The sequence below is a fragment of the Aythya fuligula genome, chromosome 1, assembly GCF_009819795.1.
Source record: "Aythya fuligula isolate bAytFul2 chromosome 1, bAytFul2.pri, whole genome shotgun sequence".
Taxonomy (NCBI): domain Eukaryota; kingdom Metazoa; phylum Chordata; class Aves; order Anseriformes; family Anatidae; genus Aythya; species Aythya fuligula.
Window position 1 is genome coordinate 203,684,899 of NC_045559.1, and position 27,981 is coordinate 203,712,879.

Sequence of the window (27,981 nt, forward strand, 5' to 3'; positions counted from 1 at the left end):
CCACCATTCGGGTCCTGAGTGTCACGAGCAGAGGACACGGCAAGCCGAGAGCAGCAGAAAGCCCCAAACAACCCCTCCATGTGCGTCCCGGCGAGGTGAGTTACCTCCAACGTCCTCGCGCTAAAGATGCTCCCTCTGTGCAAAATGCATCCCTCCTGGCTCATTCCTGCCTGCCCTGAAAGTTAGCCCTGCGAGGAGGGGGATGGATTTTTTAGGACTTTTCTTTTATTCTTTGGAGTTTTGAGGGCATTGGTTGGCGTCCGACAGCGGGGCGATTGTCGCGGCTGCTGCCTGGGTGGCGGCGAGAAACAAAGCCCGAAAAGCAGGAGGATGGGGAGAAGTGGGAACAAAAGGGGATTATTTGCAGATCGGGGGGGTTCCCGGTGATTTATTTTTATCTTTTTGAGAGAAAAAGGAGTTTAGGAGTCCGGCTTGGCGCTGGCACCCCTGCCAGATAAGTTTGCTGCCACCTGTTGAGGGGAGGAAAGGGAGCTGGGGCCAGACGTGAGCGGTGGGTGGGCGGTGGGGCTGCTGGAGCTGGGGGCTGAGCATTGGTAATGCCTCAGATAAAGGGCTGTTTCCATAGGAAACGGCAGAAAGGAGCCTCTTTTTGTTTTTTTTTTTTTTTTTTTTGCTGGGAACAGCTGCGAATCATCGGGGTGGCTGGAAAGGGGCAAAGGCTCTCGGGTTTGTCACCCGCTGCCAGCCAGCTCCATGGGCGACCCCTTCCCTTCCCCAGGCTGGGTGCCCCGCTGTGGGGCTGGGTGCTGGTGTAAATCAGGAGCAGCTCGGTTAGCTGGTGTCAATCTGAGGACCAATTTGGGTTGGATAATGCAGATTTCAGCTGGCTGGAGGTCCAGAGGGTGTGCATCACCCTCTCTTCCCTCCTACTCTTACTTTGGGACTCCTGGTCTCCCAGGGGAGTCTCTCTCCGGACTTATCCTCCGGCACACGACACCAGGTGGAAGGGGAAAGGAGAAGGGAAATAATTTCCTACAGCTGCTCGAAGAGTTTAGCTGCCTTTAACAAAAGAAAACGCGGGACGTGCCGTGGGACCAGCTGGATTGTAATTGGAAAAATGCTCCGCGTGCGGAGGGAGCCAAAGCTGTCTCTCTGCAGCTCTGCTATTGAAATGTTTAAAAGGTGGGCAGGGTTTCCAGGGTTTCCAAACTTTGCAGAGAAATAGAAAACTGGGTGTCACAGCTGGTCCTGTGGCTTTCTAATCACAGGATCACAGAATATGGCATGGCGTTGGGTCGAGGAGGTGTCTTTTGGGCTTGAGGTGTCTTTGGGGGTGACAAAAAAGCAGCTCTGTAATCTTGGTGATCACTTGCTGCGGGACTGCATGTGTCTCAGGAAGTTCCTCCGTGCAAAAAGTTGATGTAAGGTGGTGTTTAGTGTGATAAAATACCAGCCAGGACGTACAAGAAGCTTTATTTCTCTACATTTGTAGATTTTTGGGGGCAATTTTCTTGCTGTGCAAGAGTCCAGAAGCTTCAGAAACATATTTGTAATTGCGTGCAAGTGGCTTCTGAAGGCATCACCCCTCAGCTGAGGTGCCCTAACCCGGCACATGGCATCCTGCCTCCTCCCCACATGGAGCAAATCCTGCCCAAGAGACCTCGTGGTGGCTTGTCCCTCTCCTATTTCACAAAGAGTGGATGGGATAAGAAGTTGGGAAGATCCCTCGGGCTCAGGATCCCACGGGAGACGTGTTTTGGAGCCAGTCCCTTCCTTACCCTCCCTTCTCAAACACAACTTCAAAAAGCAATCCCTCGTCCCTCCCGCCTCCATCTGCTCTAATTAGGCTGGAGGCCCCTGGAAGGTGTTCAGCCCCCCGTGGTACCGAGCTGCTGTGGCCACCTCGGGTCCATCCCCTGCCGCCACGTGATTTTGCAGCCGCCCTTAATCACAGGACTTATTTTGGAAGGTCTCCAGAGCCGGAGAACTAAAAGCCCCTTTAGAAAAGCAGGGGAGAGGGGGGGGGAGGAAGGAATTGGCAGGAGCAATTGCTTTTTAAAAGGCTACTTACTTCTTAAGATGTACTCGCTACTGATTAACCTTTGCTCCGTGATTGCTTTAATTGATTCATGCCTTAAAGCGGTCTGAGAGGTTCTGCGGGGTCAGCTCTCTCCAAAGTGCCCCGTTTCCCTGAAAACTTCTTAAAGGTTCTTGCTTGGGCAAACCCCAATTTGGGCGTGAAACGCAGGTGCTCGGCTCCGATCCATTTTCCTTCTCCTTCCCCCAAATTATGCAGCCCGTGCTTTACCTCTTCCTTCCCTCGCCTGCTGCCAGGCTGTGCCTGGGTGATGGTGGCTGTTGGTCTGGGGACGTTTTTGGGGCCATTCCACAAGAGCGAGGCACTACAGCATTGGGAACTGCCACCTTCAATCAGCCTGTTGACCTTCTGGGGTCCCCGTGTCTGCTTCCTTTAGCCACGCATGGAGAAATCCTACATTTCTTCCTACTGCAGCAGGGACAGACCCCAAACAAGGGCAGGGTTTCCAGGCAGCAATGGGTTTTGGTGCCCAAGGGCCATACTTGTATCAAAGCAACTTGGGAAGCCCAAGAAATGGTCCTTGGGTTTTTTGGGGGTTGGATTGATGAATGTCCTTATGTCTGGGGCCAGATCCATGCCCTGGCACTCTGGCTGTGTTCATCCAACCTGTCCAAGACGTCTACTCTTGGATGGGTTGAGTTGTGCCCATTCCTCTTCACTCCTTGTAACCACTCAAACGCGGAGGAGATGGGTCCCAGAGGAATTAAACCAGAATAATTAAAACACCCACCACAAACTCTAAGGCTAAATAAATTACAGGGAATGAGCACTGATGGAGATGCTCATGAGGGGGGAAAAGGAGGCTCTGAGCGATGGCTCCACCGCACTGGGAGGCTGGGAACAGCGGGGCGGCATTGTTACGGGGTAAAAAGGGCCAGCCCTGATGCATATGGATGCTGCGGGTAGCTGAATAGAGAAACCTCCGGCCGACGGCATGGAAAGCGTCCCTGCCTCCCCTCCTTGCAGGGCTGTTTTGCTCCAAACCCTGAACTTTAACACGGGCAGCCCGCGGGAGGGCCGGCGCTGGGGGCTTCGGGGCGGTGACCATCCAGGGCCCCAGTCCTTTGTCCTGTCTGAATAGGGCTCTGCAGAGCCGCCGGCGGAGGTATGTGATCTGCAGACCTCTTTTCTTCTCCCCCTTTTGGCCGACGGACAAAGTCTTCCCGTGGAGATGGAGCTGGCGGCGTTGCTCTGCCCTCAGCAGGGCTGGGGGGGCCCATGGGGTTCCCCCACGCTGCGTCCCCATCCCATCATCTCCCCCGAAAAGCAGGGCACAAAGAGACGCTTGGGAATTCCCAGGAGTGGAGAGGGAGCTGAGCCAGGACGTGCTGAACTGCACAAAGTGGGATTTATCTTCAAAGAAATGTTTTCCCTTCTTTTCTGAGCTCCTTATTTAATTTATTTATTTTTTTTTTTTGGCTTCCAAGGGATTTATTCCTCCTCCTTCCCCAGCCCTTTTTGCTGCTTTTCAAGGGTGGCAGAGAGACTTTTTGGAGAGCTGAGGGCCACCCAGGGGCACAGCCCCATGCCCTGCACCACCTGCAAAGTTGCCACGAGCAAGGTGAGGACAAAACCCTCCTGTTGACCACACCGAAGTGTGGGGAGCAGCTTCCTCTCAAAGCAGTCCGCTTTGAGACTCCATTTCAGCTTGACCTGTAGGTAGGATCCCCCCAGTGCTCCCCATTCGCTCTTGGGGTGACCAAAATGACTTTTTGGGGCTAATTTCTGCCTTTGCCCACCTGTAGTTGCCCAGAGGAGGAAATATATCTCCAAATATATGGCCATCCATATAACGGGCATCCAAATGCTGAGCAATGTGGGGCTGTAACCCAAGCTCGTGGGTTAAAAATCAGCTCTACGAAGGATCAGCTTTGTGTAGGATCAATCCCTCAGCTACATGAAGGCTCTCGGGGTAAAAAAATAAGAAGAAAGGAACTGCTGAGGGCCCAGCAATGGGGCCACAGCCACCCCACACGTGGCTGTTTTGGTGGCTACCATGGTGGCTAGTGGTCTGAAGAGGCACCGAAGTGGCACTACAGGACAAAAAGAAGCCTTGCTTCTGCTTTTTTTTTTTAATTTTTTTTTTTTTTTCCTTTTCCCTCTTCACTTTAAGCAAACAAATACCTCCTGTCCCAGCCAGGACGTCCCGGCTCTGCTGCTGCTGCTCCAGCATCGCATGCAAGACGCTGGCTGCTCAGCGGGGGATTTCTCAACCCTTCAGCTCTCTCGTGGGCGTGAATGAAACGAGCCCGAAAGGGAAGTTTGGGAAGCGATGCAATGCTGGGGCTCGGCGCAAGCAGAGCCCTTTAACACCCCAATACCTGGCAACCCTGGTGTGCAGACCTTGGCTCTCCTGGGGCACTGCCCCCAGTTCTGCCCCTGGGTATCCCCACCTTGTTTCCAGACCTTTTGATTCATCTTCTAGGAGGAAGAAAGAGCCATGTCCTATAAGTGAATATCGACCCTTTATTTTATTTTATTTTATTTTGAGATTTCTGATGTTTTTCAGGCCCTTCCGTGGCTGAAGTGGACCCTCTCCATGCTTTAGCTCATGAGAAATTACGGAAAAAAAAGATGCTACAGCATAAAAACCTGCTACGTTTGGGCCAGCACTTCATGTCAGAGTTTAGGACTTTGTTATCCTCAGTCCTGGGGACCCAAGGGTGGTGTGGGCTGAAGGCTGTAGGTGGCTGCCTTGACTCAAGTGGTACGGTGGAAATTTCTGGAAGGACAGTTAGGGCTGATGGAACCTTCTACGAGGAGGGTTGGGGTGGGCAGGACTTCCCAGAAGGACAGCGGGGTGAGCTGGGTGGGCCTTTCTGAAAGGTAGGTGGGGTGGGACATCTCTACAAGCAGCTGGCAGGCAAAAATAATTCAAACCCTGACCCTACAGGACAGTCGTGCTGGGATTTACCTCCCGTTCCCCATCAAAGGAGAATTCCTGTAGATGAAAGCATCCCCATACGTGCCAGCCCCACACCTCTGCCCCTCGTAGATGGAGGGACTGGGGCAGCAGACCCAAAACCACCCAGCCCATTTGGGAAGTCTCCGTGCAATGAAGGATGGGTCCAGCCAAAATCCAGCCAGTGCTGTGGCACTTGGGAAGTCTTTCTCCACCCCTCCTTTTTCTTCTTTCCTTTTATTTTTATTTTCATGTCATGCCACTAAGCTACAATTCATTGCCTTTATTCAAAACACTCATTTTGCTCCTAGCAGGCAAGAGGGAAAAAAATCTATTGTAGCTCCGTGAGACCCTTTGACAAACACGACGATTTCCCCTTGCCTGTTTCGACACAAAACTGAAAGCATTTGCACAAAATCCATCGCACATGCTCTGAGGCTTGGCCAACGATTTCCTAGGCATGCATTCATTAAGGCAGCCTGCAAAGTGCTTTGAAGATGAAGAAAACCAGCTGGGATTTGTGATGACGATGATTAGGGTTAAAGGAGGGCTCTGCAAGTGGTTGAGGATCATGAGTCAACCCCGGGGGCTGGGGACAAACTTGGTCAAAACATGAGAGAGTACTGGGAGAGGTATCTTGAAGTGAAGGGAGACCAAATGATTTTTGGGGAAAGGAGGAGTTAAAAAAAATAAGTTGGGCAAAAATGTGGTTCAACTTTGAGGTGTTCGTTCCTATGATGAGCCCTCGGGAATAAAGGCAGGGATTAAGGTACCTTTTCTGCTCCAAACGCTCATGGACAATGCATGGCTTTGCTTTGAGGTGATGATTTCCTCATCCTTGGAGCGATGTTTGCTTCTCCATGGGAGGATCTGAGCAGAAGATTGGGTGTTGGGCAGGGTACAGCACCCCTCCCCAGCACAGCTCACGACCTGTGGGACCCAGCACCAAGACTCCTCTCTAAGTCCCCCTGCAACCCGAGGAGATGCAGGGCTTCATCTGCATTTGCAGGTTCATTTGTCTGAAGCAGGCGTGATTATTTATGACCGTTCAAACTACGGAGGCATATTGCAAAACACGGGACATTAACCTTGCTGGAAACCTCCCCAGAGCTTTGAAAACCACAGCCACTGCGTGCTGGAGGTGTGCAGCAGCACACAAAATGAATCGAGTATTGTTCCTGCAGCCTCAGGAGCACTTATTCCTCGTTAACCCCTTCACTTTCCACGTTCATTCATTATTTTGGGGTAAGCCCCAGCATTTCTGTACGCTGAGGGCTGTCATCTGCCTCAAACCCACAGCTAATCAGTCCTCGGGGCTACTTTGCACATACTGGAGTCGAGCTGCACATCCTCCCTGGGATCCCACGCAGAAGCAAGGCATAATTAGGGCTAATAAAGGAGCTGTTGAATGTCTTGCTGATAAATCATAATTATCACCTGCCAGGGAAAGGAAAGGAAAGGATGCATATCCCGTATCACGGGGAGGTGTTGACTGGTCGTGTTTCATACCAGCCTTCTTCCTTCCCTGTGTGAAACTTCTTCTGTTCTCGGAAAAGAAAGCAAAGGCAGTGGGACAAGAGGGAACCAAGGCTGCGATCCAAGCAGAACCAAGGCTGGTTTGGCTTCTGTACCTGTTTACCACTCAGAAGATGAATTCCCCAGCCATAAGCATCAAATAATAATAATAATAGCAATAATTAGGCAAGGACCCTCTCCTTGCTCGTGCATTTGCCTCTCCAGCCAGCTCTGCTTGCACTACCTTCTGCATCCAGGCTTTGCAGCTGAATATATTTCCCAATTTTTTTTCTCCAGCTCCTTTCTCCACCACCCCCCGGGCTAGTTCTCATGCTTTTCCTCACTCTCCGTCGAGCAGCGAGAAATGAGCAGTCCCGCAAAACTGCCTGCAATTACGGGGACTCTTATCTGTGAGCAAACAGTCTCTGTTTGCAAGGGAAAGACCTGAGGTCTCTTGGGCTTACGGAGCTGGAAAACATGTGTTCCTGCTGTCATGGCTCGCTTGCTGAATCCCTAAACTTTGCTCTCCTGCTGATGCATGTTTTCCTGCTTGCTCTTTGCTCCCGTGGCTTTCTCAGTGAGCGGATTTGGGGTTTGCTGTCTGCTTTTTCCAGCCATTTACCTTTGTCTGGTGGAGCTGGGGAGGGGTTGCAGGCAGCCTCCAAGTTTTAGCAGCACTCTGCTTCAAATCTAGATGCTGTGAGGTCTCTTGCTGTGTCCTGGCAATGGCTGAACTGCTCCAGATCCTGGTGTGGCCCTCCTGTCTTTTGGACTCTGCACCCACCCTATACTGCGACGTTCTTTGCCCCCTATCGACCCTTTCCTTTGAATTTACACACAAATGCTGTCTTCACTCAATATCTCAAGCATCTCCCGTGCTTTGTTCCCCAGTGGACCCAGCAGTGCCCTACAGCCGTGGGGGCTCTGAATCTCCCATTTGCTTTTCCAGCGTGAGCCCCGTATGCCCAGTGGGACCAGGAGCAGCCATGGGGGGCTTTGCAAACTGAGATTCCAAAACTTCAGCTTCCTACGTGTCGTTTCCCAAAAGGATGACAAGCGGTGGGTGCCACTGCCCCCTGAGGACATCATCCGGGGTCCCAGGGCTCAGCCGTGAGACAAGAGGAACCCTCTGAGCACCGAGGGCTCTGAGGTCTGCACGTGGCCATCCCAAACCCACCTCACGCTGCCAGGAAGCGGATGCTCAAGAGGATCCCTTGGTTTGTTTGGCTGTGGTTAAGGCCGAAGCTCTCTTAAAGGCCACTACGTGAATGTTTCCCATTATGTGAGATGTTGTGCTTACCCCTTCCAAAAGCTCCAGCGAGACGGCAGTCAGCCAAACAGTTGTGAAATACATCACGGAGGAAACATTTGCTCTGCTCTCTAGATCCATCACCATCAGGTCGTGATGTGGTGGGCTTAAACTGTTACACAGGAGGCTAGGCATGGAGAAAAACCTTTTAATGGTAAAGCTGGTTCAGAGAGGATTAGCCTGTCTTGGGGGCTGGTGGTATCTCCATCACCTGCCCTTTTTATGAGAGAGCTGGTCCTGCATCTAGACTAACATCCAGATTTAACATCCCGCCAGCCAGATGGAGAGGACGATGTGCTGAGGTCTCTGCCATCTGTTTTCCTGTCAAATCCTATATGCTGATAGATAAATATCGATGTGTGAGCCTCGTGTCCCCACTAGGAATGCAATAGCAAATTTCATGGTCCTCTGACAGCAGAGCTGCTGGTTTTGATCCCGTGTCTTCATTCCTATTGCTGGAGGGAAAGGATGAAGCGTTAAATCAAGGGCTGGGGAAAAAATGATGCTGTGCTTCACTGATGGGGAAAATCGTGGTCTAGGAATCCTACTAGAAGGTAACAAATACTGCACCCGCATGGCACGTGTAAACCTTCTGGTAACAGCTCTGAAGGTTCAAATGCATTCAGAAGACACAGCTGGGGCAATTTGGCAATCGCTGGGCTTATGCCAGGCATATTTTAGGCCAGCTGACTAGGACAGCAGGATCGGATGTCATCTGCTCCACTCACTGGTGGCACAGAGCCCACAACCCACCCTGTGCCTGGTGTTACTCAAGAGCAGGCTCACCACATCGCCACATGAGAGAAGCATCAATTTTTTACCGGGGGGTGACCTCCTGCTGCCTCCGGATCTGATGCTGGTGAACCGAATGTCCTGGATGGGCAAATATCTCTGTCTTAGGAAGGCTTTCAGGGCATGGCACACATTGGCACTTCTTGGTCAGGAGCAGCCCAAACTGACAACTCTTGTGTTTCGTTTCCATCCCCTCTCCTTTGCAGCCCAGCTGCTGCTAGGCTGCAAATAAAAAGCAGGAAATATAGCAGGAGAGCATCATTTCAGTTTTAACTTGCATCTTGTTTCATTTGTGCCTTCTGCAAAATGATCATAAGTCTGGATTATTTTTTTTTTTGGGTTGTTTTTATGTAGTGTCAATTTGCAAGCTGTTATCCATTCACTTCTGCAAAGACACGCAGGACTTGGAGTTGTTTGCAAACTACTTGCATGTACATTTTATCCACGTGGGTACTGCAGCAATCTGTTCGTTTTTGCTCTTAAATCACTGTTATTACATCCGATAAATTAAGGGGATTGGACTCCTGAGCTGGGACTTTGCAGCAGAAATGCCTGCACCTGAACATGACTCGTATGGACTGAGGGGCACTATGGCACTCGGAGAGCATCTCAGGATATCTCTGTGCTCCAAAGAAGCGATGGATCGTGGTGCTTGTTTGCCAACACAGGACTGTTTTTCCTTCATGTTTCCTCGTGGTCTCCATAGAGCCTTGCTGGGCTAATTACTCTTTGCTGGCACAACCCTTGTGCTGTTTGCTTCACTGCTAACATCGGCTGCAATTTACTACCGGAGTGTTTGTTTAAAATCCTGATTTTGAACAGATCTCCCATGCGTGCATCCTTACAGCTATTCTTTCTGGCCTTGCAACACGCTGCCAGTAGAGCTCTTCGAGTCAGGAAATGTTTTTTTCCATCAGGGATCGGTCTCTGCAGTGCTGCAGTTTTTCTGGGATAAGAGGGAGAGCCCTGGGAGAGTTTTGGTCCCTTTCCTACCTGAACTGCTTAAAGTGGTAAGGGGTTGCAGACAGGTCACAGCGATATTGAGCTAATTCCCATGGCTAAGTTCATCGCAGGTTCATCTGACATTATTTGGGAATCTGCAAGGAGGGCTGAAGTTAATGATTTCCTTTCCCTGTATAGTGAAAGGGAGGCAGAGGTTCCCTCAGAGGTGATGCAGAGCCCCAAAGTTATAACCACAGACCACCGAGGGGACTCACAATGACCGTAATTTTCTTCTAGACATCTCTCTTGGGGGTATAAAGTTTGGTGGGGTGTCCTTAGACACCTTTCCTGCTGGTCTCAGTGTCCTCTTGGGAACAATTCCTCTCTTTCTGACAAGTTTAACCTGAAGGCAAGGAGACTCACATCACTCTTGTGATCTCATTGCAGGAGGAAGATGAGATAAAGCTCCTCAGATGGAGGCCACTTCCACCAGCCTCAAGAGGATCAAGTTTGGGAAGCTGAAGGTGGTACGCCGGCACTTGCTGCAGAGGTACGAGCACCAGCCCTTCATCTCCTGCCTGGCGGGTTTCTACAGCTGCCGCTGGAAGCGGTACCAACGCAGAAGGACTGAGCCTGGGAAATGCTGCTGCAAGACGGTAAATCAGCTCAGAATCAGCAAAAATATTCATTTCTGCACTGGGAAAATCAGTCCAAACTGAGAAGCTGTTGATGCTGTGGGTCAAAGGCCTGACCTCCCTTAGAGCCCACCATGGTCTCTTGGTGTCCTAGATGGCAGCTCCAGGGGCTGGAGGGGTTGCTGTGCTTCTCTGGTGGGCTCAATTTGTCTGTGCCACCATGCAGAGAGTGTCCCCGAGTGGCTGGTGGTGTTGGGCAGCTGCGGGTCCCTGTGGTGCCAGCCCTGCTCCAGCAGGGCCACCCCGAGCAGGGGGCCCAGCCCCACGTCCAGGCGGCTGCTGGAGATCCCCAAGGAGGAGCCTGCCCTGCTTGTTTTGGAGTAAATGAGGCTCTGACCGATTGTCCTTCTTTCCCCTCTCTAGCGGGAATGCGTGTTTTTCCCATTGCTCGTTGGAGCTTTCTGCTTTTCTCTGGTCTTCCTGTACATGTGGGGTGAAGCGAAAAATGACTACAACAACTTTGACTGGTAAGTGCCTCGTTTTCCTCCTTTCCCACTCAGGTTTTAACGAGACACCCCAGGCAGGCAGGGCACTTCAGTCACGAGCCTTTGGTCCCTTCACGTCTTGGTTCCAGCACCCAAAATGAACTCCCAGGGTCTCCAGAGGTGCTGAGGCTCTGCCCTTTGCTTGTACAAGTGTTAAGTGTGGATTTGTGAGAAAGATAACAACCATTGTTGCAAAAATAGTGAATGAAAGGGACTAAATGGCTCTTTCCTTCCCTTCATCTTCTTTTCTTTTTCCTGTTCCCTCTGAAGAAGCGTAGTGGCTGGCAGCAGAGCTATCTCAGAGCAAAGGGAATTGCATGCTCCCAGTCTGGAGACAGAGAAATAAGCAGTGTGGGTTTAGGTAAATCCTTTCCTTCTGGTCCTTAAAATTAGATGCCATCCAGATAGCTCAAATACCATGGGGACGGGAGGTGTAATAATATTATTGAGCCTTTAGGTAAAAAGGAAAGCTTCCCTCTCTCTCCTTGGGTTACACCTCTGTAGCTCCTCCAGCTTCCTGGCATTTTCTCCTTCAAATATATTTTCCCTCCAGCCCTGTGCTGAAGCACCAAAAAATCTATTATAAGATGTACCACAAATGCTATTATAAGGTTTTATTGCTTTTTAGGTATAACTATGGGAACCTGGGCTTCTGGTTCCTCTGGTCTCTTGTTCTCCTGGTAGTGGCTGCGATCCTGTTCATGTACATCGCGCTGTTGTTGGTAAGTAAGGCTCCTGTTAAGGAGTGAGTTATGGGCCTAGAAAATAAATATAGGGGTGTTTTAATGTGTCAAACCAAAGTTCAGCCTACGCCTGACACTTGACAGTAGCTACCTGGGGAGGATTGGGAACATAACGAGGATTTGTGATAATTCCTTCCACCTGTAGATGAGCATTTTCAGCACAGGGGTCTCTGAGCTAGATGTAGGTTCTGTGATTTCTCTCAGTGATTTCCCTTTGGTGAATTTGTCCCATTTCTCCTTCAAAACAAGCAAAGCTGTGCCAGTTTTGGTTATGTGGAAGCTGAATTTTGTTATTTGGCAGCAGGGAAGTATGAAGATCTGAGTCTTGTAGTGGTCATGTGTTGTCAAAGCAGTTATTCCTCAAATCCTGAATGTAAAGCTCATGAGAAGAAGGGAAACATTATAGGGTTATATATAGGGTTTGCCTCCAGGTGGAGACTGCAGATGTGGTCACCAAACATTCCTGAACTTTATGCCCAAAGAGAGGCCTTCACTTTTCCAAATCCCATTAAATTTTCCCCACTTTCAGTCTCATTCCCGCTCCAGCTTGCGTTCTGAGATGCCAGGTGCTGGGGCTGAGCTTGTGGCTTTGACTCACCTCTGTGACCAAGGCAACTGGCTTTTATCATCAGTTCCTGCTGCTCTTACCCCTTCATTGACGTCTCATCATACAGCCAGCCCGTAAATTGCCCATGGCAGGGAACCTCTTTTAGCCTTGCTCACGCAGTGCCCAACACAACAGGTTTCTGAGGCCCCTTTGTCCCTGCTGAAGTACAAATAAATAGTGATTTTATTTCAGTGCTAGCAATAAAATAACGAAGTGAGAAATAGGACAGCTGCTTGCTACAAGCAATCAGTAATGTTATAAAAGCTGTGGACTAACTTATCTCTAAGTAGGACAAATAACAATGTTTAATTACAAGGATTTTGAGGCCTGCTGGTGGCTGTAGAGCTTAATGTCTGTTATTTAGTTAAGTCTACCTAGCTTTCCTGGTGTCAGTGGATCAGTGTGGGTGCTTTGGTGGTTGCAGTGCTACTTTGGGCAACTCTGAGCTTTGCTAAAGATGCCTCATCATTGCTCTTCATCTTCATGAAGCTGCTAATTAATCCACCCAAAGTCACTGGGTATTTCCAAGGGCACTTGGCCTGCTTGCTTGCATTGCTATGTCCATCATGTCTAATTTGGCAAGACTCCTATGATCCTATGATTCCTAAGAGGCTGGCTGTGCTGCCTGCCTATTACTTCTCAACAGTTTTTTGGCTGAATCAGCCAATTTCAATCACCTGGGACAGACATCCTTACCTGCGGGGACATCGAATGGTGTTGTGGAGGAGGGAGGATTCCACGTGTTGCAGGGAGGACTGGAGATCTTCACCCAGGCAATGCTTCCTTGGGATATTTCGCATCAGCAGCCCAGCACGTCAGAAGGCTGAGCACAGTGATGCCCTTGCTGGAGAAGAGATTTTACAGCAAGGCGTGCTTGGTGTGGTTTTGTTTGTGAGTACCATAATCTCTTCCTCCACCCAACTGGAGCCTCGAGGCCTCCTTCCACATCCTTATTGTGAACCACTGAAGCAAACACTCTTCTGCCCAGCAGCCACCAGTGGCTGGGCAAAGTGCTGCCCAACAAAGCACTTGCTGTCTGTGCAAAGGCTCCCTCCGCCTGCATGCATCAGTGTAATTTTCTTCAGACAATCAGTTTCAATTAATTTAATTGTTATCACTCCCAAGGCAATCTTCTCATCCCCATTAGAGCTAAAAGGTTAAGCTGCGGGGTCTTGTTGCAGGACAGTTCGGGCTCAGCGGAGAAGAAAAATATTTCCTTGTTCAGTCTGTCAAACACAGCAGATGATATTTGCCTCTCTTCACTCAAACACATTCATTCCAAGTGATTTTTGGGGAGGTAACTCGTGACTTTATAATGTAAAGGGGTTCAGATGTGCTGGGGCCTCTGCATTCATACACTAAGAGGACTCAAAATTGTATGTTAGCACTGAAGTCCAAAGAGTGACCTCAAGCCTTCATCCCTGAGAGATCGGGGTATCATGGAAGCCCTGAAAGCCTCCATTTATTTTTTTGGGCAGAAAGTGAATGTAGAAACCTGGCTTGTGCTGTCACGTCCCCATTGCAGTGGATCCCAGGGTATGTGTGGGAGCAGTTTGGAGGAGCCAGACCTGCTGGTGGTGGTTGTCCTTTGGCCTGAAGAAGTCTTGCTGTAGGTGGAACCGTGTGAGACACCACTAAACACGGCTGCTCTCTGTGGAAGAGCAGATCGGACAGCTCCTGAGGCAGCTTTTGAGGAGCCGGAGCACAGAGAGGACAGATCTTGTCCACATCACATCATCTCACTGGTCCATCAAGACATATTCTCCTCCAGTGACCAGTGGAGTAACTGTAAGAGCTCCTCCTTCACCAGCCGAGGATGAAACTTGGTGATTGTTCTTCTTGTAAGCTGGTAATGAGCTGTTGCTTCTATCCCTAAGAAAGAGCTTTTCCTCCAATGGCATCCCCAGATGTGCTGCATCTTTTGTAGGAAAGTTACACCATAGTAGCAGGGGAGAGTCAAGTTGAGCACAGCCTCTGAAATAGGCATTTGGACGCACCTTGGAAGGACCAAATCTTTGTAAGATTGCTTGCAGACAAGGGGAAAATTTGGAAGTGTCTTTTTCTGCAGGGACTTGGATCATAAATTATTGTTTCAGTGGAGTACTGATGTCTGCTAAGAGATGTTTTGTTCTCTAAACCCTCATACCTGGTGATACTGGTTCCCAACCATCCCTTACAGTTGTTGGGAAGCTTTCTCCATGCACCTGAGCATAGACCCACGTGTTTTCACAGCAGCAAGGCATCTGAGCTGGTGAAACTTATCAAAAGGTATCTGGGCTGGTGAAACTCATCACCAGGTTCTTCAGTTTGCTGTGACAACCTGAAGATAGTCTCCAGCAGAGCCATGGATTCGTTTCCCTCATCCTTGGTGTTCAGGGCCTCTCAGGTTGTCTCCTGCCCTGTCTGGGGTCTGTGCTGTGCCTCATGGCACCCTGATTCCCAAGGGCTCCAACTTGCCAGCAGGAAAAGGAACACACCAGCCGTAGGGCCACAGCTGGGGATTAAAAATTAACCTAATACAAACCAGACATTTTGAATCTCCAAGGCAGTTTTCCATGTTCTGAGATGTGCATTTCTTGCATTTCTTGCAATTACTGTCAACGTGCGGTTTCCTTTGCTCTCTGCTCTGTATTTTATTTATTTTTTTTGAGACTTTTACTGCCTGAGCTGTCTCCCTTGGATGATATGCCTCTAATGACAACAAATATATAGAAAACAATTAAGGTTGCTGCTATATTTTTCATGTCATGGATGCTGGCCCAGGCCATATTCTATCAGAGTTTGTATTCACAAAGTGTGTACCCCAAAATGCTCAAATATCTGTCACTCATGAGAAGGTTTTGATCCTACAAGGCAGTTTTGGTGTGTGCTTGGCCATTTCAGGAGCGTATTTACTGTAGCAGTAACCACTTCTCTCCATTCACCTGCCCTGCCTTGCTGTTTTGCAGAAAGGCCTAAAGTGACTTCCCTATATAAAAATAATTCCAGAAATGCCTCATTTTGTACCAAGATACAAACTATCTCTTCTTGGTTTCCCAGGTCCTAGCGATGTGTTTGCTTGCAGAAGGTCAGCAGCTGTACCTGCACTGGAGTCACAAGGTGGGGAGAGGGTTTTCTGGTAACCCTAACCATGCTTTGAACAATCAGCCTGTGCTGTTTCCCTGCATGCAAAACAGCTTAGGTCATAGGAGAGAGGGAAGAGATTAATCTTAGGAGGTTTTAATATACACACTAATGAAATCTCCAAGTGAGCTAATCACCCCAAGCTCCCTGTGCAGTCAGATGAGGGAAATGAACCCTCCAAGGATGCAAATCATCCAGCTGGTCACAGACACCTAAACTGAGATGAGATGAATCACACCTAAAGTACCTTTTCTCCCCACTGTCTCTAAAAGGAGCCCATGGTGACTCACTGAGGTGAGGATGTCTGTATTTGACAAGCCTACATGTGGTTACATGTAGACAAAGGCAAAGTTTCCATGAGAAGCACAGTGTAAGTCCCTGTAGCAGGATCCAGCAGCTTTAAAAACAGTGCTGCAAAAAGATGCATAAGAATCACCTTTCTTCAGAAATTCTTGAAAGCCAGGTGAGGTTTGTCAAAAATAAGCCTCTAGCAGTTTAGGGGAAAGCATAATAAGATTGAAAATCCTGCAGTGAAGGGGAATAGCTGAATGTCAAAATACTTGATCCTCTTTTTCTTCATTTACACAGTGGAAACAGTCATTTTCACTATCAAAAATGGGCCTCCAGAAGAACCAGAAAGCTGTAGAGCAATCTGTGGGAAATACTGAGGCTGCATGCCTATATGGAAGAGATTAGGGACTGATTATTAGGATGCTGATCTGTAGGATGTCCCTGAAGACTGGTTAGGGCCTTGGTCCAATTTCTTCTTGTGTTTAGTTCTCAGCAGACAGACGATGTTCCAGGAAGAGCTGTCATCATAACTTCTTGGTACCAACCTGGGCAAGAAGCCCCAGCACAGAGCTGGCCCTTCCCTTTTTTTTTAGTTAAAGATTAAATTCTTATTTCTGAACTACAGAAGTGTTTGCAGTTGCTGAATCCAGTTCCAAAGCAACTCAGCATAAGGGAGCTGTGCTGATGTCTCTTTTGGGTTTAATTTGGTGCTTCTGAATTCAACCAACTACAGGATTTAATGATAGTTGTTCATCTAGGCTCCATCTATATCAACAGACAGAGAGAGGCATCTCTTATCATACAGCAAGTGGAAATGGATCACGTCTGTAAATTCCTCTCTTTTTCCCATGACTATAGAGGGAGCCTTGAGGGCTGACTCAGGCTAGGTACTTAACTTGTAAAATCAGTTTTGCCATACAGAAAATCCAATTTATAGCACCGTGGGTCTGGTTTTAGTCCCATTAGATCTCTTTGTCTACGAACTGGCACAGCCAAGCTTGTGCATCCCAAATTTATTGAGTCCAAGCTGCTTAAAGAAGCCTGTTAGGCAAACAGTTTGCACACTCTATGCAGAAATGCCAAAGTTTATTTATGTCCTTTTCATCTCCACAGATTGGGACTTTTCTTGTCCTGGGCTTCTCTATCACAGCCCTCTTCATATTATCTGTACTCTGGGGTGATCAGTGGAAAACAGTCCGCCTCTCGTTCCAGGTAAGAGGTTTGTTTGAAAGGAGGTTATTTGAAAAAAACACTAAAACACTGCTTTCTTGAAGTATTGTGTGGCAATCAGTGGAAATTATTCCATATGGTAAATGTTTTTCACATGGGTTTTCTTGGCAATCTGTGCAGTTTTGCATAAACTTTTATTAAGACTTAACATTTCCCATAGGAAGGAAGGAGCCAAGACCTGAAGTTTGGTATCAAGCTATCTGTTTGATGTATTATATCTCATTTTTGGAAGTCACGTCCTGTTTTTTAACTTTTTTGGCAAACCTGTTGTAAGTGCACTGTTAATTAGCAGGTACTGAGGGCAGGTAAATCAGACCCTTTGGCTGGTGGGGTTACTGGAGCAAGAACTCACTCCCTACTCAGCTCATGCCAGTTCAGCAGCTTTTAGCATTAGCGCGATTTCAGTCTCCTGTGACCCAGAAGAGCTTCATCCCTTGAGGATAGGAATCAGGGCTAATGCTCTGGCAAAGGTAAAGAGGAAGTTTCTGCTTCTCCTCCCCTTTTCAGTCTCTAGGGGAGGAGGATGGAGAGGAGACACAAAATCTTTTGGGTTTCCCACAGGTGTGGTTTATTTTGTGTGTTCATGCCCTTTGAGATGCTTCACCTGGCCTCCTGCTGCTGTTCCCAAAGGACACGAGTCTTTTGCAGATCCTGTGTCCTGTCCACTAGCCCTGCATAATTATCTCAGATATCCTGGCCATCTCAGGTGGCACCTTTGTTGATGCAACTGCATCCTGCTTCTGGTCAAAAGAAGTTGGCATCAGGTGTCCAGGGCAGACAGTATCACACACGATGACACCTTTCAATGACTTCTGCTTTCTCCAAACCTTAAATTTTAGAAAACTGGGCATGGACCAAGTGATAGGAAAGGCTGAGGAAACTCCAGTTTGTTGACATTAGATTGATGATTTAGTTGCAGTGGAGATGACTGTTGCCTGGATGAGATTGGATTGGATTAGACTGGATTAAAAATGCTGCTCCCTGAAAGATGTTCACAGGCTTTGATGTAGTAGTAAAGGTGATTGTTTGCCAAACCATCCTGGACAAGGACAGACTTGTCCCTTTCTGAGGGACAAGAGGAAAGGAGAGCTTTATACTGAAGTGAGGAGCACTCCTCAGTGTGGGGAACCAGCCTGGAACATCTCTCTGCCCTGACTCCAGAGGAGTTTTGTGGATCCAACCTGGGTGTGGGAGAGAAGATAAACTGCTGGTGTCCACAGCAGGAGCCCATCTATGTGGGAGGCTGCAACTGTGTTGGGGTTTGTTTCTGTCTGTATCCACACTTCATCCTTTGAATAAAATCCTTTTTTCTTCCTGCCAGATCACAGCCCCCTATCTCCACATAGGGGCAATAACCATCATGGTCCTCCTCTCCTGGCCCATGGCTCTGTATGCCATCAGAGCAGATAAGAAAGGTACAGTAGCTCTGCTTCCTGCTCCCTGTATGACAAAAGACACTTGTCAGTGTGGAAAATCAGGTGTGCAGGAGCCCTTTCCTCCCATATCCACACTCCAGCTGGAGGTGAACTTTAATTTTTGATTATTCCAGATAAATTAGCAGGACTGGGGCTTACGCCATGCATTGTCTTGGGTCTGCCTATATCTGATAGTGATTTGCATGATACCTTGCAGAGTTTTGGCGTATACCAAGGTAGTGACGAGCCCTAAAGATAAGGAGATTAGCTAAAGTCCCCAAGTTCTAGATCATGGATGGAAATTTTGTCAGCCCTCTGAAGAAGTGAGCAGACAGTGGCTGAAATTGCTATGCTCAGCTTCACTGTCTCAGAAAGTCAGTCCAGAATAGAGAATCCTAGGAAAAGCCAGATGAGTTGGGGAGAAGAGCTTTCAAATTGGTTGTTAAAGGATTTTGTTTTCCTTTCTTGGTGTTGAGAGCTCCAAGAAGGGTAAGGAAAGGAGTCAAGAACAACTGCTTAAGAGCCTGGCTCTGGCACCAGCTCTTTTTCTCTGACCTAATTTCTCCATATTTTCAATGTTGTCTACATGACACCCATCTGTGGATGTGGCTTTGTACCAGAAACCATTGGCCTCAGACAGAATAGGCTGGTGGGAGCATTTCTTTTTCCACCTAGGAATTTCTCTACATTTAATTGCAGCTGGGGGTAGGGAGGAACATTTTGGGACCCAAGACTTTACATCCCACTGTGCCTATTGGTCACTCAACTTCATACGTTGGCTTGGTGTAACCCCAAGTTCTTTCAGAGCCAGTGATACAGTGTGCAGAGGGGTGGTGGTACCCACCTAAAAAATCAATTTTGGAGCATAGGTGCTTCTCAGAGGAACTGTTTCATTCTCTGAGGTGAAGGTTGTCCACTGGGACTCTTGAGTAACATGTCAACAGACTCCAAAGACCATAGGTAATGAGTTGGCAGGTTTCTGAGATGCAGTACCCATGCAGTCAGTAGGATGTCACGTACAGAAAGCCACTAACAGCAGTCTGAAGGAACCAGGGAAGCATTCTCCTGGAGGGGATGGAGCACAACTGGAGGAGAAAGGTTCCTCCTCTTATTTTTTTTTAATTTTTTTTAATGGGGAATGAAACTTTAAAATGTTGCCTGCTCTTATCTGAGTAAGAAAAAAATAAAAAGCATCCTTCTTTTGAGGATCATCCCTCTACAGGTGGGGGAAATTGCGTTGCACCATCACTAAAGAAAAAGAAGTGAAGGCTGTGTCTTGCAGGAAGGCATAGGGAGATGCAATTGCAGCACAAAACTTGCAATCCTAGCCTAAACAGCCCAAATCCTTCTTTGTCCTGGACTGTATTGTTTGGACAGATGGTGAAAATTAGGGGAAGAAGGGATGGAAAATGGGATGGGACAAAGCCCAACAGTTATTTAGCTGGAGGGCTGTGTTAAAAGTCACACCGCAAGGCAAACACTGTGCTACCAAATGGATTAACTCTAGCATTCCTCCTTCAAATTTTTGCAGTTGTTCAGGTGGTAATTGTTGGTCCATACCTGGCTATCCTTCTCTTTCTTTTCTTGATACCTCTGGGGATGTACTCGCCTTGCATCAGAGAGGTGGGGACACTTGGACCAAAGCCAGCCCTCATTGGACACCGCGGAGCACCGATGGTAGGTTTGCAGAAGCTATTTTACATCATTTCTTCATCCCATATGTTGTTGCCTTCATCATCATCATCATTTTTATTTTTTATTTTTCCTAAGAAATCAGTGGAGGGTGGAAGGGGAGACATTTCAGTTTGGAGCTGTCAGCCAAGCGATCACTGTGTGGGTTTGCTAACAGGGAACATGGTGGGTTTGGTGGCTAAGGTGGAAGAAAGCAAACAGGAGACTTAACAAGATAATGGTGGTCCTTTAATATAAAACAGGTGTTACAAGGAGACAGAAAGTATTTACAGAGTCGTCCAGAGTATGTTTAAAGCCAGTCTGCTCATAGGCCATTTTTTTCCACAGTTGGCACCAGAAAACACTGAGATGTCATTTCAGAAGACAATTGAACATGGTGGGGATGGTCTTGAAACAGATGTCACCATTAGGTAAGGGGAAAACATCACACCTCCCAAAGCAGATACTTCTTCTAAGAGTTGCCTTTGGAGCTATGTAACTTTGGGCAATTTGGTTCTGTCAACAGCTGGAAGAGGGTCCCTCAGCTGATGCATGATGCTAAGGGCTGCGGGACATGGCTCTTCTCAATAAGCTCTTATCTAACAATCATTATTTCTACAGGGTATTTTAAACACTTCTGCAACACATAAAGACAAGCCCCTACTGTGGTCTGACTTCCAGGCCTCAGTGAAGGTTTTATCAGGCCTAGAAACCACCAGAAAATTGTGGTTAGACCTGTGCTGTCATTGTCGTAATTATTAGACCTTTAATTACCTTAGTGTATGGGACTCTTTGCCATGACCTTCTGACCTACTGGGCAGGATGAGCAGTTTCTAGGCACTTAGTAACTAAAATACTAATACTTAGGTGTTCTATTAATAAAGACCTTTCTATAAAAGAGAATTTTGCCTTCCTATCCATTTAAACTTCAGTCCTCTGAAACCTGTAGAGGCGCTCTGGTGTCAGCAAAAAGAGCCTTTGGCCACAAGTTACTACCCATTTACTTTTAGGGGCTGACAGGCATCAATGCCACCATCTCCACTTTGCCCCTGAAGAAAACGAGTCACAGTGAGGTGCAGCTTCACCAAGGTCACCCAGCAATATTTAAGCTTGGAATAGCTTGGTGTCTTGGTGGCCCAGACGTTGTTCTCACCTGGTTTGACTCTGCTTGTGCCATGAATGATCTCCACTCCAGGTGACCTGAATTCTTGCTCTCCAACAGCTACGATGGCGTTCCTTTCCTCATGCATGACAGCAGCTTGAGGAGGACAACCAACGTCAAGGAGGTCTATCCCAATGACACTGCTCAAAATGCAGCCTTGTTCTCCTGGGATGCCCTGAAGGAGTTGAATGCTGGAGCATGGTTCCTTAAGGTAAGCACCATAAATGACTGTGATGTTGTAGAAGAGACACCAGCTGGCTACAGCTTATTAGTATGAAAGAAGAGAAACTTTTTGTTGAGCCCAGACTTAAAGTCAGTAGAACTCCATCAGCTGGGGTCTCCTTGCTTTGTCCCTTTGGCCTTTAGGCCCAGGAGACCTATTTTATTTGGCTGGTGGGTGTTCTTGTATCTCCTTATCGTGGCAGCAGCAGAACAGATGGGCTGAAGAAAGAAGAAAACAGCTGCTTGTGCAAGGTGCTGTGTGTAATACAGCTAAAGTGGTGGGACAGAGAATCACAGCAGAGCTAGCTACACAATTTATGTCCCAGAAGCAGTGTCATCTGGGTTAATTATCCCTGTTTCTCAGGTAGAAGAGCTAAGCAGAACAGAATATCCTCACCTATGGAGGGTGGATGTCAAACATTTTCCTTCACAGAGATATGAAACGTTTGCATGCAGCTTTCTACTAGATGTGACTGACTGACTGATTTCATTTTTGTATCTATTTCTTTCTAGGACAAACCCTTTTCATGCATGGGCTCACTGTCAAGGGCAGATCAAAACCAGGCAATGAATCAGTCAATTTACAAGCTAAGTAATTTCTTGCGCCTCGCAGACAGTCAGAATAAACTTGTCATCTTTGATCTCTACCGCCCTCCAGAGAAACATCCTTACAGGTACTCGTGGATCAACAGAACCCTGGAAGTCATCCTCAACGAGTCGGGGATTAGACCCCATCTGGTAGGCTGGCCACTCTTCTTTGTATCCCTTTTTCTTGTTCTCTGAATTGGGGTCATGCTTGGCAGGACTTCACCAGCATTCAGTCTTTCCCCTTGCATCCCAACTGTTTTCAGAGGCATCATTTGGAATATAGTCCTACTATCAGTACCTCAGCAGGTACAAAGTGGCATAATGCTACAGCAACACAGCAAATCAGAAAGTGTAGATAGACCAGTGATGCCTTAGACCCCTAACTGTGTCTTTTCACCACTGTGATAACTGTCAGCCTACACCCTAATAAGCCACCCCTGCTTATTTTATATATTGCATAGAAACTTCCTGGTTTAAATTAAAGTAGCTGGGAGGCTTTATTGCCTTCCTCCCTCACTGTGAACTCCTTGCTTAGGATGGATGCTAAATCCATGTGGAGCAGGTTATACATCCATTGATTTCCAAAGTTAGGCTGATCCATATCTGCTCCCATGCTAGGAGGATGGGAGAACAGAGTATTTTCTGTTGCCTTTCCCATTTTTTTTTTTACTTCACCAAAGTAGCCTTTTCATTCATTTCAAACACCACATCTTTTGTTGGGCTGTGTGAAATGTTCTTACTGATTTCAAGTTGATAAGAAGGAACAGTGAATACTGATTTCTTGATGAAAGTGACTTGCAAATTTAAACCCTGAATCTACATGTGCTTTGATCACTGCAAGAACTATATCATTTGACAGGCTGGGTTAAGTCCCTCAAGATCTTATCTTTACTGGATTTGTTTGAAGGGCATAGCATATTAGTGAGCTCACTGTGAATTCACCGAGTCCTCTTGTTGCCTGCAGGTCCTATGGCTGGAGAATGATATGAGGTCCTTTGTTCACTCTGTTGCTCCCGGGTTTCAGCAGACAATGGGCACTAAAGCCCCAGTTGAAGACCTATTGATGGACAATATTGTCAAACTCAATCTGGCCTACACTGAAATGTCCAGTGAAGATATCCGGTAGGTTGCAGTTTCAGCCCTAAGCACTGTTGTCGAGGACATTTGCTTCATGTGTGTGGCAATGCCTCCCTCCAGTGACCAGCTCCAGGATCTACAGCATTTCTGGCAAGAGCTCTTTTAGGTTAAGTGGCCGACCCTGTTGCATTTTGGAGTTGAAGGACTTTATTTCACTCCAACTCTTTACTCTGTGTATGGCCAAGAGGTAGCATATGTAATTGCACCCCGCCTTGTCCAAGTCCATATTTACTTGACTGGGATCTGAGGATTTTCTAACTAGAGGAATTCAGGTGTCTCCTGGTTTCTACACATGCCATCCTCAATATTGCTAATAACGAACCATGGAGAACAAAAAAAAACCCACAGCTATTTAACCTCCTGTGGCCTCCACAAACGTCAGTGTGAGTGCATAATGGTGTGGTGAGAGAACAAAATACCATCTGCAAGAGTGTTGTGGAGACTTCATTATTGTCTCTGTTGCTTGGGACACACTAACAAAGTACTCTCTCCAGTGGAAGGCTCCACATTTATTGAAGGATTCTCCAAAATGATTGTCTTTCTTACATAAACAGTGATATTTTTAAAAACCCACATGAAATGTCTTACCTATCCAGCTCTCCTTCTGTATATAGGATTTCTTTTTCTTTTCCCATGCTCAAAAGCATTGAAAAGTAATTAAAAACAATTATAAGAAAATGGTTAGCCCTTTGGATAATAATCATGTTCATGTTTTCTTAATGATAATTTTCCCAACATTTACAATGCTAGGTAGATCCATCTGGGTAAATCCTGGGCAGACTGTAGATAAATTTACATGTGCTCATACTGATGATACGTTCCCTTAGTGTTATACAGAGAAATGGTATCACTTCATATTAAATTTCAGTAACTCATAAGGACTTCACAAATAGCCAGCTGTTGCTGCACACATATGAAATGTGAATAACGACCTTTAAGATTATTTTAAACACACTATTGGGAAATGACAAATGCGTTTTTAGGTGAAATACTGAATATGAGTTGGCAGCCCCCAGCTGGATTGGGATTGTCCCCCTAGGCCCTGCTCTCGGGAGGCCCCCCCTGCAGCGCTGCGTTCAGCTCTGGGCCCAGCACAAGGCCAGCTGGAGCGGGCCTGGAGGAGGCCGCGAGGATGCTCAGGGGCTGGAGCAGCTCTGCTGTGGGGCCAGGATGAGGGGCAGCGGCTGGAGCCTGGCAGGGGGGAGGCTTCAGGGAGGCCTTGGGAAGAAATTCTGCCCTCTGAGGGCGCTGAGGGCCTGGCCCAAGCTGCCCAGAGGAGCTGGGGGTGCCCCAGCCCTGGCAGTGCCCAAGGCCAGCTGGAAGAGGCTCTGGGCAACCTGACCTAGTGGGAGGTGCCCCTGCCCATGGCAGGGGTTGGAATTAGATATTATCAACCAATTACTGGCTGGTTGGGCTTCCTTTCTGTTCCTGATCTACGTCCCATAGCAAGTTAGGACAGAATTGCCATACAGAATTGCCAGCTCTCCTTGATTCAGCCCCAAGGAAGTACTAACCTCCTTGCTTTTCTTAATGAAGGCAATTGCCTCTTGGTCTTTTAAAGGAAATACGCGGAGGCAAACATCACCACCAACCTCTACGTGATAAATGAGCCGTGGCTCTTCTCCCTGGCGTGGTGCTCGGGGGCACACTCTGTGACCACTAATGCCGTCCACACGCTGAAGAATCTCAGCCAGCCCCTCTTCCTCATGGTAAGCAGTGATCCTCCCTTGTTCCCAGGGTACAAAATAGTCAGATATTCATGAGTACCTTGAGAGACCATGGTTTGATTCATACATGGATAAAGTCCCTCTGCATGCAGTCAGACTTAACATGAGCCTGGTTCACCTCATTCATGTGAGCCATGCTGGGTATCATCACCCCCATTTCCTGGTTCTTCTTGGCCCATGGAGAAGCACCCTAGTTGGCTGGACTTGGAGACTCAGGCCTGACATGAGGGAAAAATAAGTCATACTGAGACTTGTCTAGGGTTAAAGGAAGGAGCCTTTGAGGGCACATGCAGATACTACACGAGGATTTCAATTTCTAAGCTTCTAAAGAACCTTATTGCTGTCAGAAGTTCCTAAATCCCAGGAACTCCTGCATTCCTTCAGAAACTTGGTGTGCGGAGCACCTGGGGCACTGGTCTCACCAGAGTCCCTGCGTTCAGCTTACCTCTCTGACTGACTGGTTTCACACTCTTGAAGTAGATTTCACAGTTCTCCCATCTCCCATCCAGCAAACTGCATCATTTCAGTCCATTCTGAGGGCAGAGGAGGTCTGATGTGAGGACAAACCTTCAGATTCTCTTGGACTTGAAGCAGGAACCAACCCAGCCCCTCTGTGGTTTTCACTAAAGGACAGTTTTGCCAGGAGCAACCAGAGGCCATCTGTTAATATTAATGTCATAGGCAAGCAAAGAAAACTACAGGGCCTGCCTGCCCAAACAAGTCCCTATTGTATTCACTGCGATGTGGTCCAGTCTCCGTGGCCACGCAGCAGTCTTGTTTTTACTGACTGATGATTTAGCACCAACACCCGCTGGCAGGTGACCTCTTTCAAATGCCACCAAATTTCTCAAAGCATTCACATGCACACCAGGGAGCTGAATTGCCATGATCAAGAAGCAAGGAGGGGCTAGAGCAGCCTTCTTGTTTGTTTTAGGGTCCTTGGTGCTGGACACGTCCTCTGTTGTTCTCTTCCAGACGCCGCAGCAGTACAACATCATGTGGATCCTGACGGACCTGGCCTCTGTGCTCCTCATCTCACTCATCTTCGCTCTGCACTGGTAAGTACTGAGCTGCTAGCGGCCATGCTAGCCTGATCTCTTGTCCCCCTCGGAGGAATGAAGGGATGCTTTCAGTGACCTGAAGGTTTAAAACTGCTCCAGAGGACATCTTCCTCTTCAAGGATTAGGAATAATTAAAAAAAAAAAAGGCCTTGAAGTTTCCAAAAACCTCTGCACTGCTCCTGCTTGCTATATATTTCCCTTTCCTTTTGGGAACTCAGACATTGCCTACCCAAAGGATTCAGTGCAGACTTGGTGGGTTGAGAGTACCAGCAGAATCCAGTTGTCAAAGCTGGAAAACAAACCGATTTTTCTATTTTTCCTATTTACATTATTTGGACATTTGATGTAATCTAGGAGGAGAGCGCTCCTTAATATTTGTGCACCTCATGTCTCTTTGCATATATCAGGGCCACTGAGGAATCCATCCTCACAGATGAACATATCCAAGTGTCACAGACACTGTATTTTCTTTCCTCCAGTGCTGTCCAAGACATTATCTAGGTTTAATTAGGGAGAAACCGGGGTCAGGCTGCTGGATGCTCAGCTCTGCTGTGGTTAACAGCTCCACATGGATGACAGCTCTGCTTTTGCTTGGGAAGGATGGGGAGGGCTTAGTGCCTTCAAAATGCTGTTTTACACGTGAAACGTGGACACTTAGACATCCCAGCTGGGCACCAGGATCCCTTCTCACTAAAGAGCTGAGCAAACCCCAAATACCAGGCCAGGTCCTGCCCTGACAAAGCAGAAAAAGGGTGATCGGGGCTCCAGAGAGCTGCGGGGGGAACTGCAGCAAGCAGTGGCCTGATCCAAGCACTTTGCCCCTGGCAGGTGGCGAGAGAGGAGTTTCTCCTGCTGTGCCCACGATGGTGGCTCGATGCTGGAGAGCGGCACCTACAACAAGTTCAGGACAGGTGAGCGGGGCGAGGAGGGGCAGGAGATGGATCCTGCTCGGGGTCACCTCTGTGGGGGCACCGGGGGCCTGCCGGGTGGGTTGGTGACGGGTGCCCATGTCATGCGGAAATACTGATGGGTTATCTCAGCACGGGGGCAGTGCTGTGGTTCCTCCCCGGTGATGAACATTGCTTTTCATCAAAGCCCTGAGCAACCTGAGCTCTGCTTCAAGCAGAGGTCGGACCAGAGAGCTCCAGAGGTCCCCTCTGACCTGCATTGCTGTGGGATGCTGTGAAAAGGGAACACAAAGGCACTGAGCACTCTCAGATCTCTTGGGGATACCCCGATGCTCCAGGTTTCTGGACTAAAGGAGCAGACAAAATGACCCAACTGCAGGATTTTTTTTATTTTTTATTTTTGGCCAAGCTGTTTGCTCGTGACAGCTGGCAGAACAGCTGCAGGTGTGTCAGTAGCTCACTGCTCGTCTTCTGTTGCAGAGCTCAGCAACATGCCTGCTGTCGTGGCCTGACAGGGGCAAGGAGGAGGCGCAGACCTGCTGTCTCGCAGAGGATCGGAGAGCGAAGCCTGCCCAGAGGGTCTGCCTGGCAAGGAGGAGCCATTTCCCATGCCTGGCAGGGGTTCCTGGGGTGTAGGGGAGCACGGATGGGGCTGTGTCCATGACGAAGCTGTGCACTATGGTGAAAGGATTAAAATTCCCCAGCAACATTCATGTAGGAACCACCATTTCCCCCTGAGCCCGCTGCTGTCTCATCCTGTAGGCCCTCCTGCAGCATGTAAGCCCTCTGTTTGTGCAGCTTTGTTTTATCCTCGCTGCAAACACCCTCTGGTCCTCCTTGCCCTTGGCTGCCCACATTTCTCCAGCCTCCTGTCCACCATCTCCCTTCCTCCTCTCAGGTCTTCTCCAGCCCCAGGAGCTCGCCAGCCCCACCACGATGGTCAAGTGCTGCTGGGTGGCCCACCAGGGTCTGTGCCTCTCCATAACACAGGCAGGGACAGCTCAGATTTTCCTTTCCCTTCCTCAAGTCCTGCCATAAACCCAAACGGGACAGGCTTCACCCTGGCTGTAGGGGAGGGAGTGTTTTCCACAGGTGTTAAAGGATTTCTTGGTGCCTTGGCCATGTAACCACTGGGACAATAACCAGGAGCACAACACGTTTCTTCATGGAGCTAGGCGTGAGCTGGCTCCACGAGGTGTCCAGTTTGCTTTTCCCTTGGGAAGGTCTTTGTTACCTGGTCTGCATCCTGGCATTTATTCTGATTTTCGTTTCTCCTGGTGGCTGCTGGCACATATGGGGGAGGAATTCCACGCCCATGCAAGGGAGGTGTGAGCATCTCCGGGTTTAAGCCATACATTTCTACTTGAACAGATAATAAAACACTTTTTTTTTTTTTT

General features: G+C 48.1%; 1 protein-coding gene across 1 annotated transcript; it reads left to right on the forward strand.

Moving 5' to 3' along the window:
* Positions 1–23: 23 nt before the first annotated feature.
* GDPD4 (glycerophosphodiester phosphodiesterase domain containing 4) lies at positions 24–27,959 on the forward strand. The gene is made up of 16 exons (XM_032200619.1): positions 24–95; positions 9,967–10,175; positions 10,578–10,681; positions 11,328–11,421; positions 15,089–15,148; positions 16,577–16,675; positions 18,015–18,108; positions 19,640–19,785; positions 20,128–20,210; positions 21,002–21,152; positions 21,677–21,901; positions 22,716–22,873; positions 24,450–24,597; positions 25,591–25,673; positions 26,505–26,587; positions 27,065–27,959. Exons 2-16 carry the CDS (start codon positions 9,993–9,995, stop codon positions 27,094–27,096), a joined length of 1,743 nt encoding a protein of 580 aa, XP_032056510.1. The 5' UTR covers positions 24–95; positions 9,967–9,992; the 3' UTR covers positions 27,097–27,959.
* Positions 27,960–27,981: the final 22 nt, after the last annotated feature.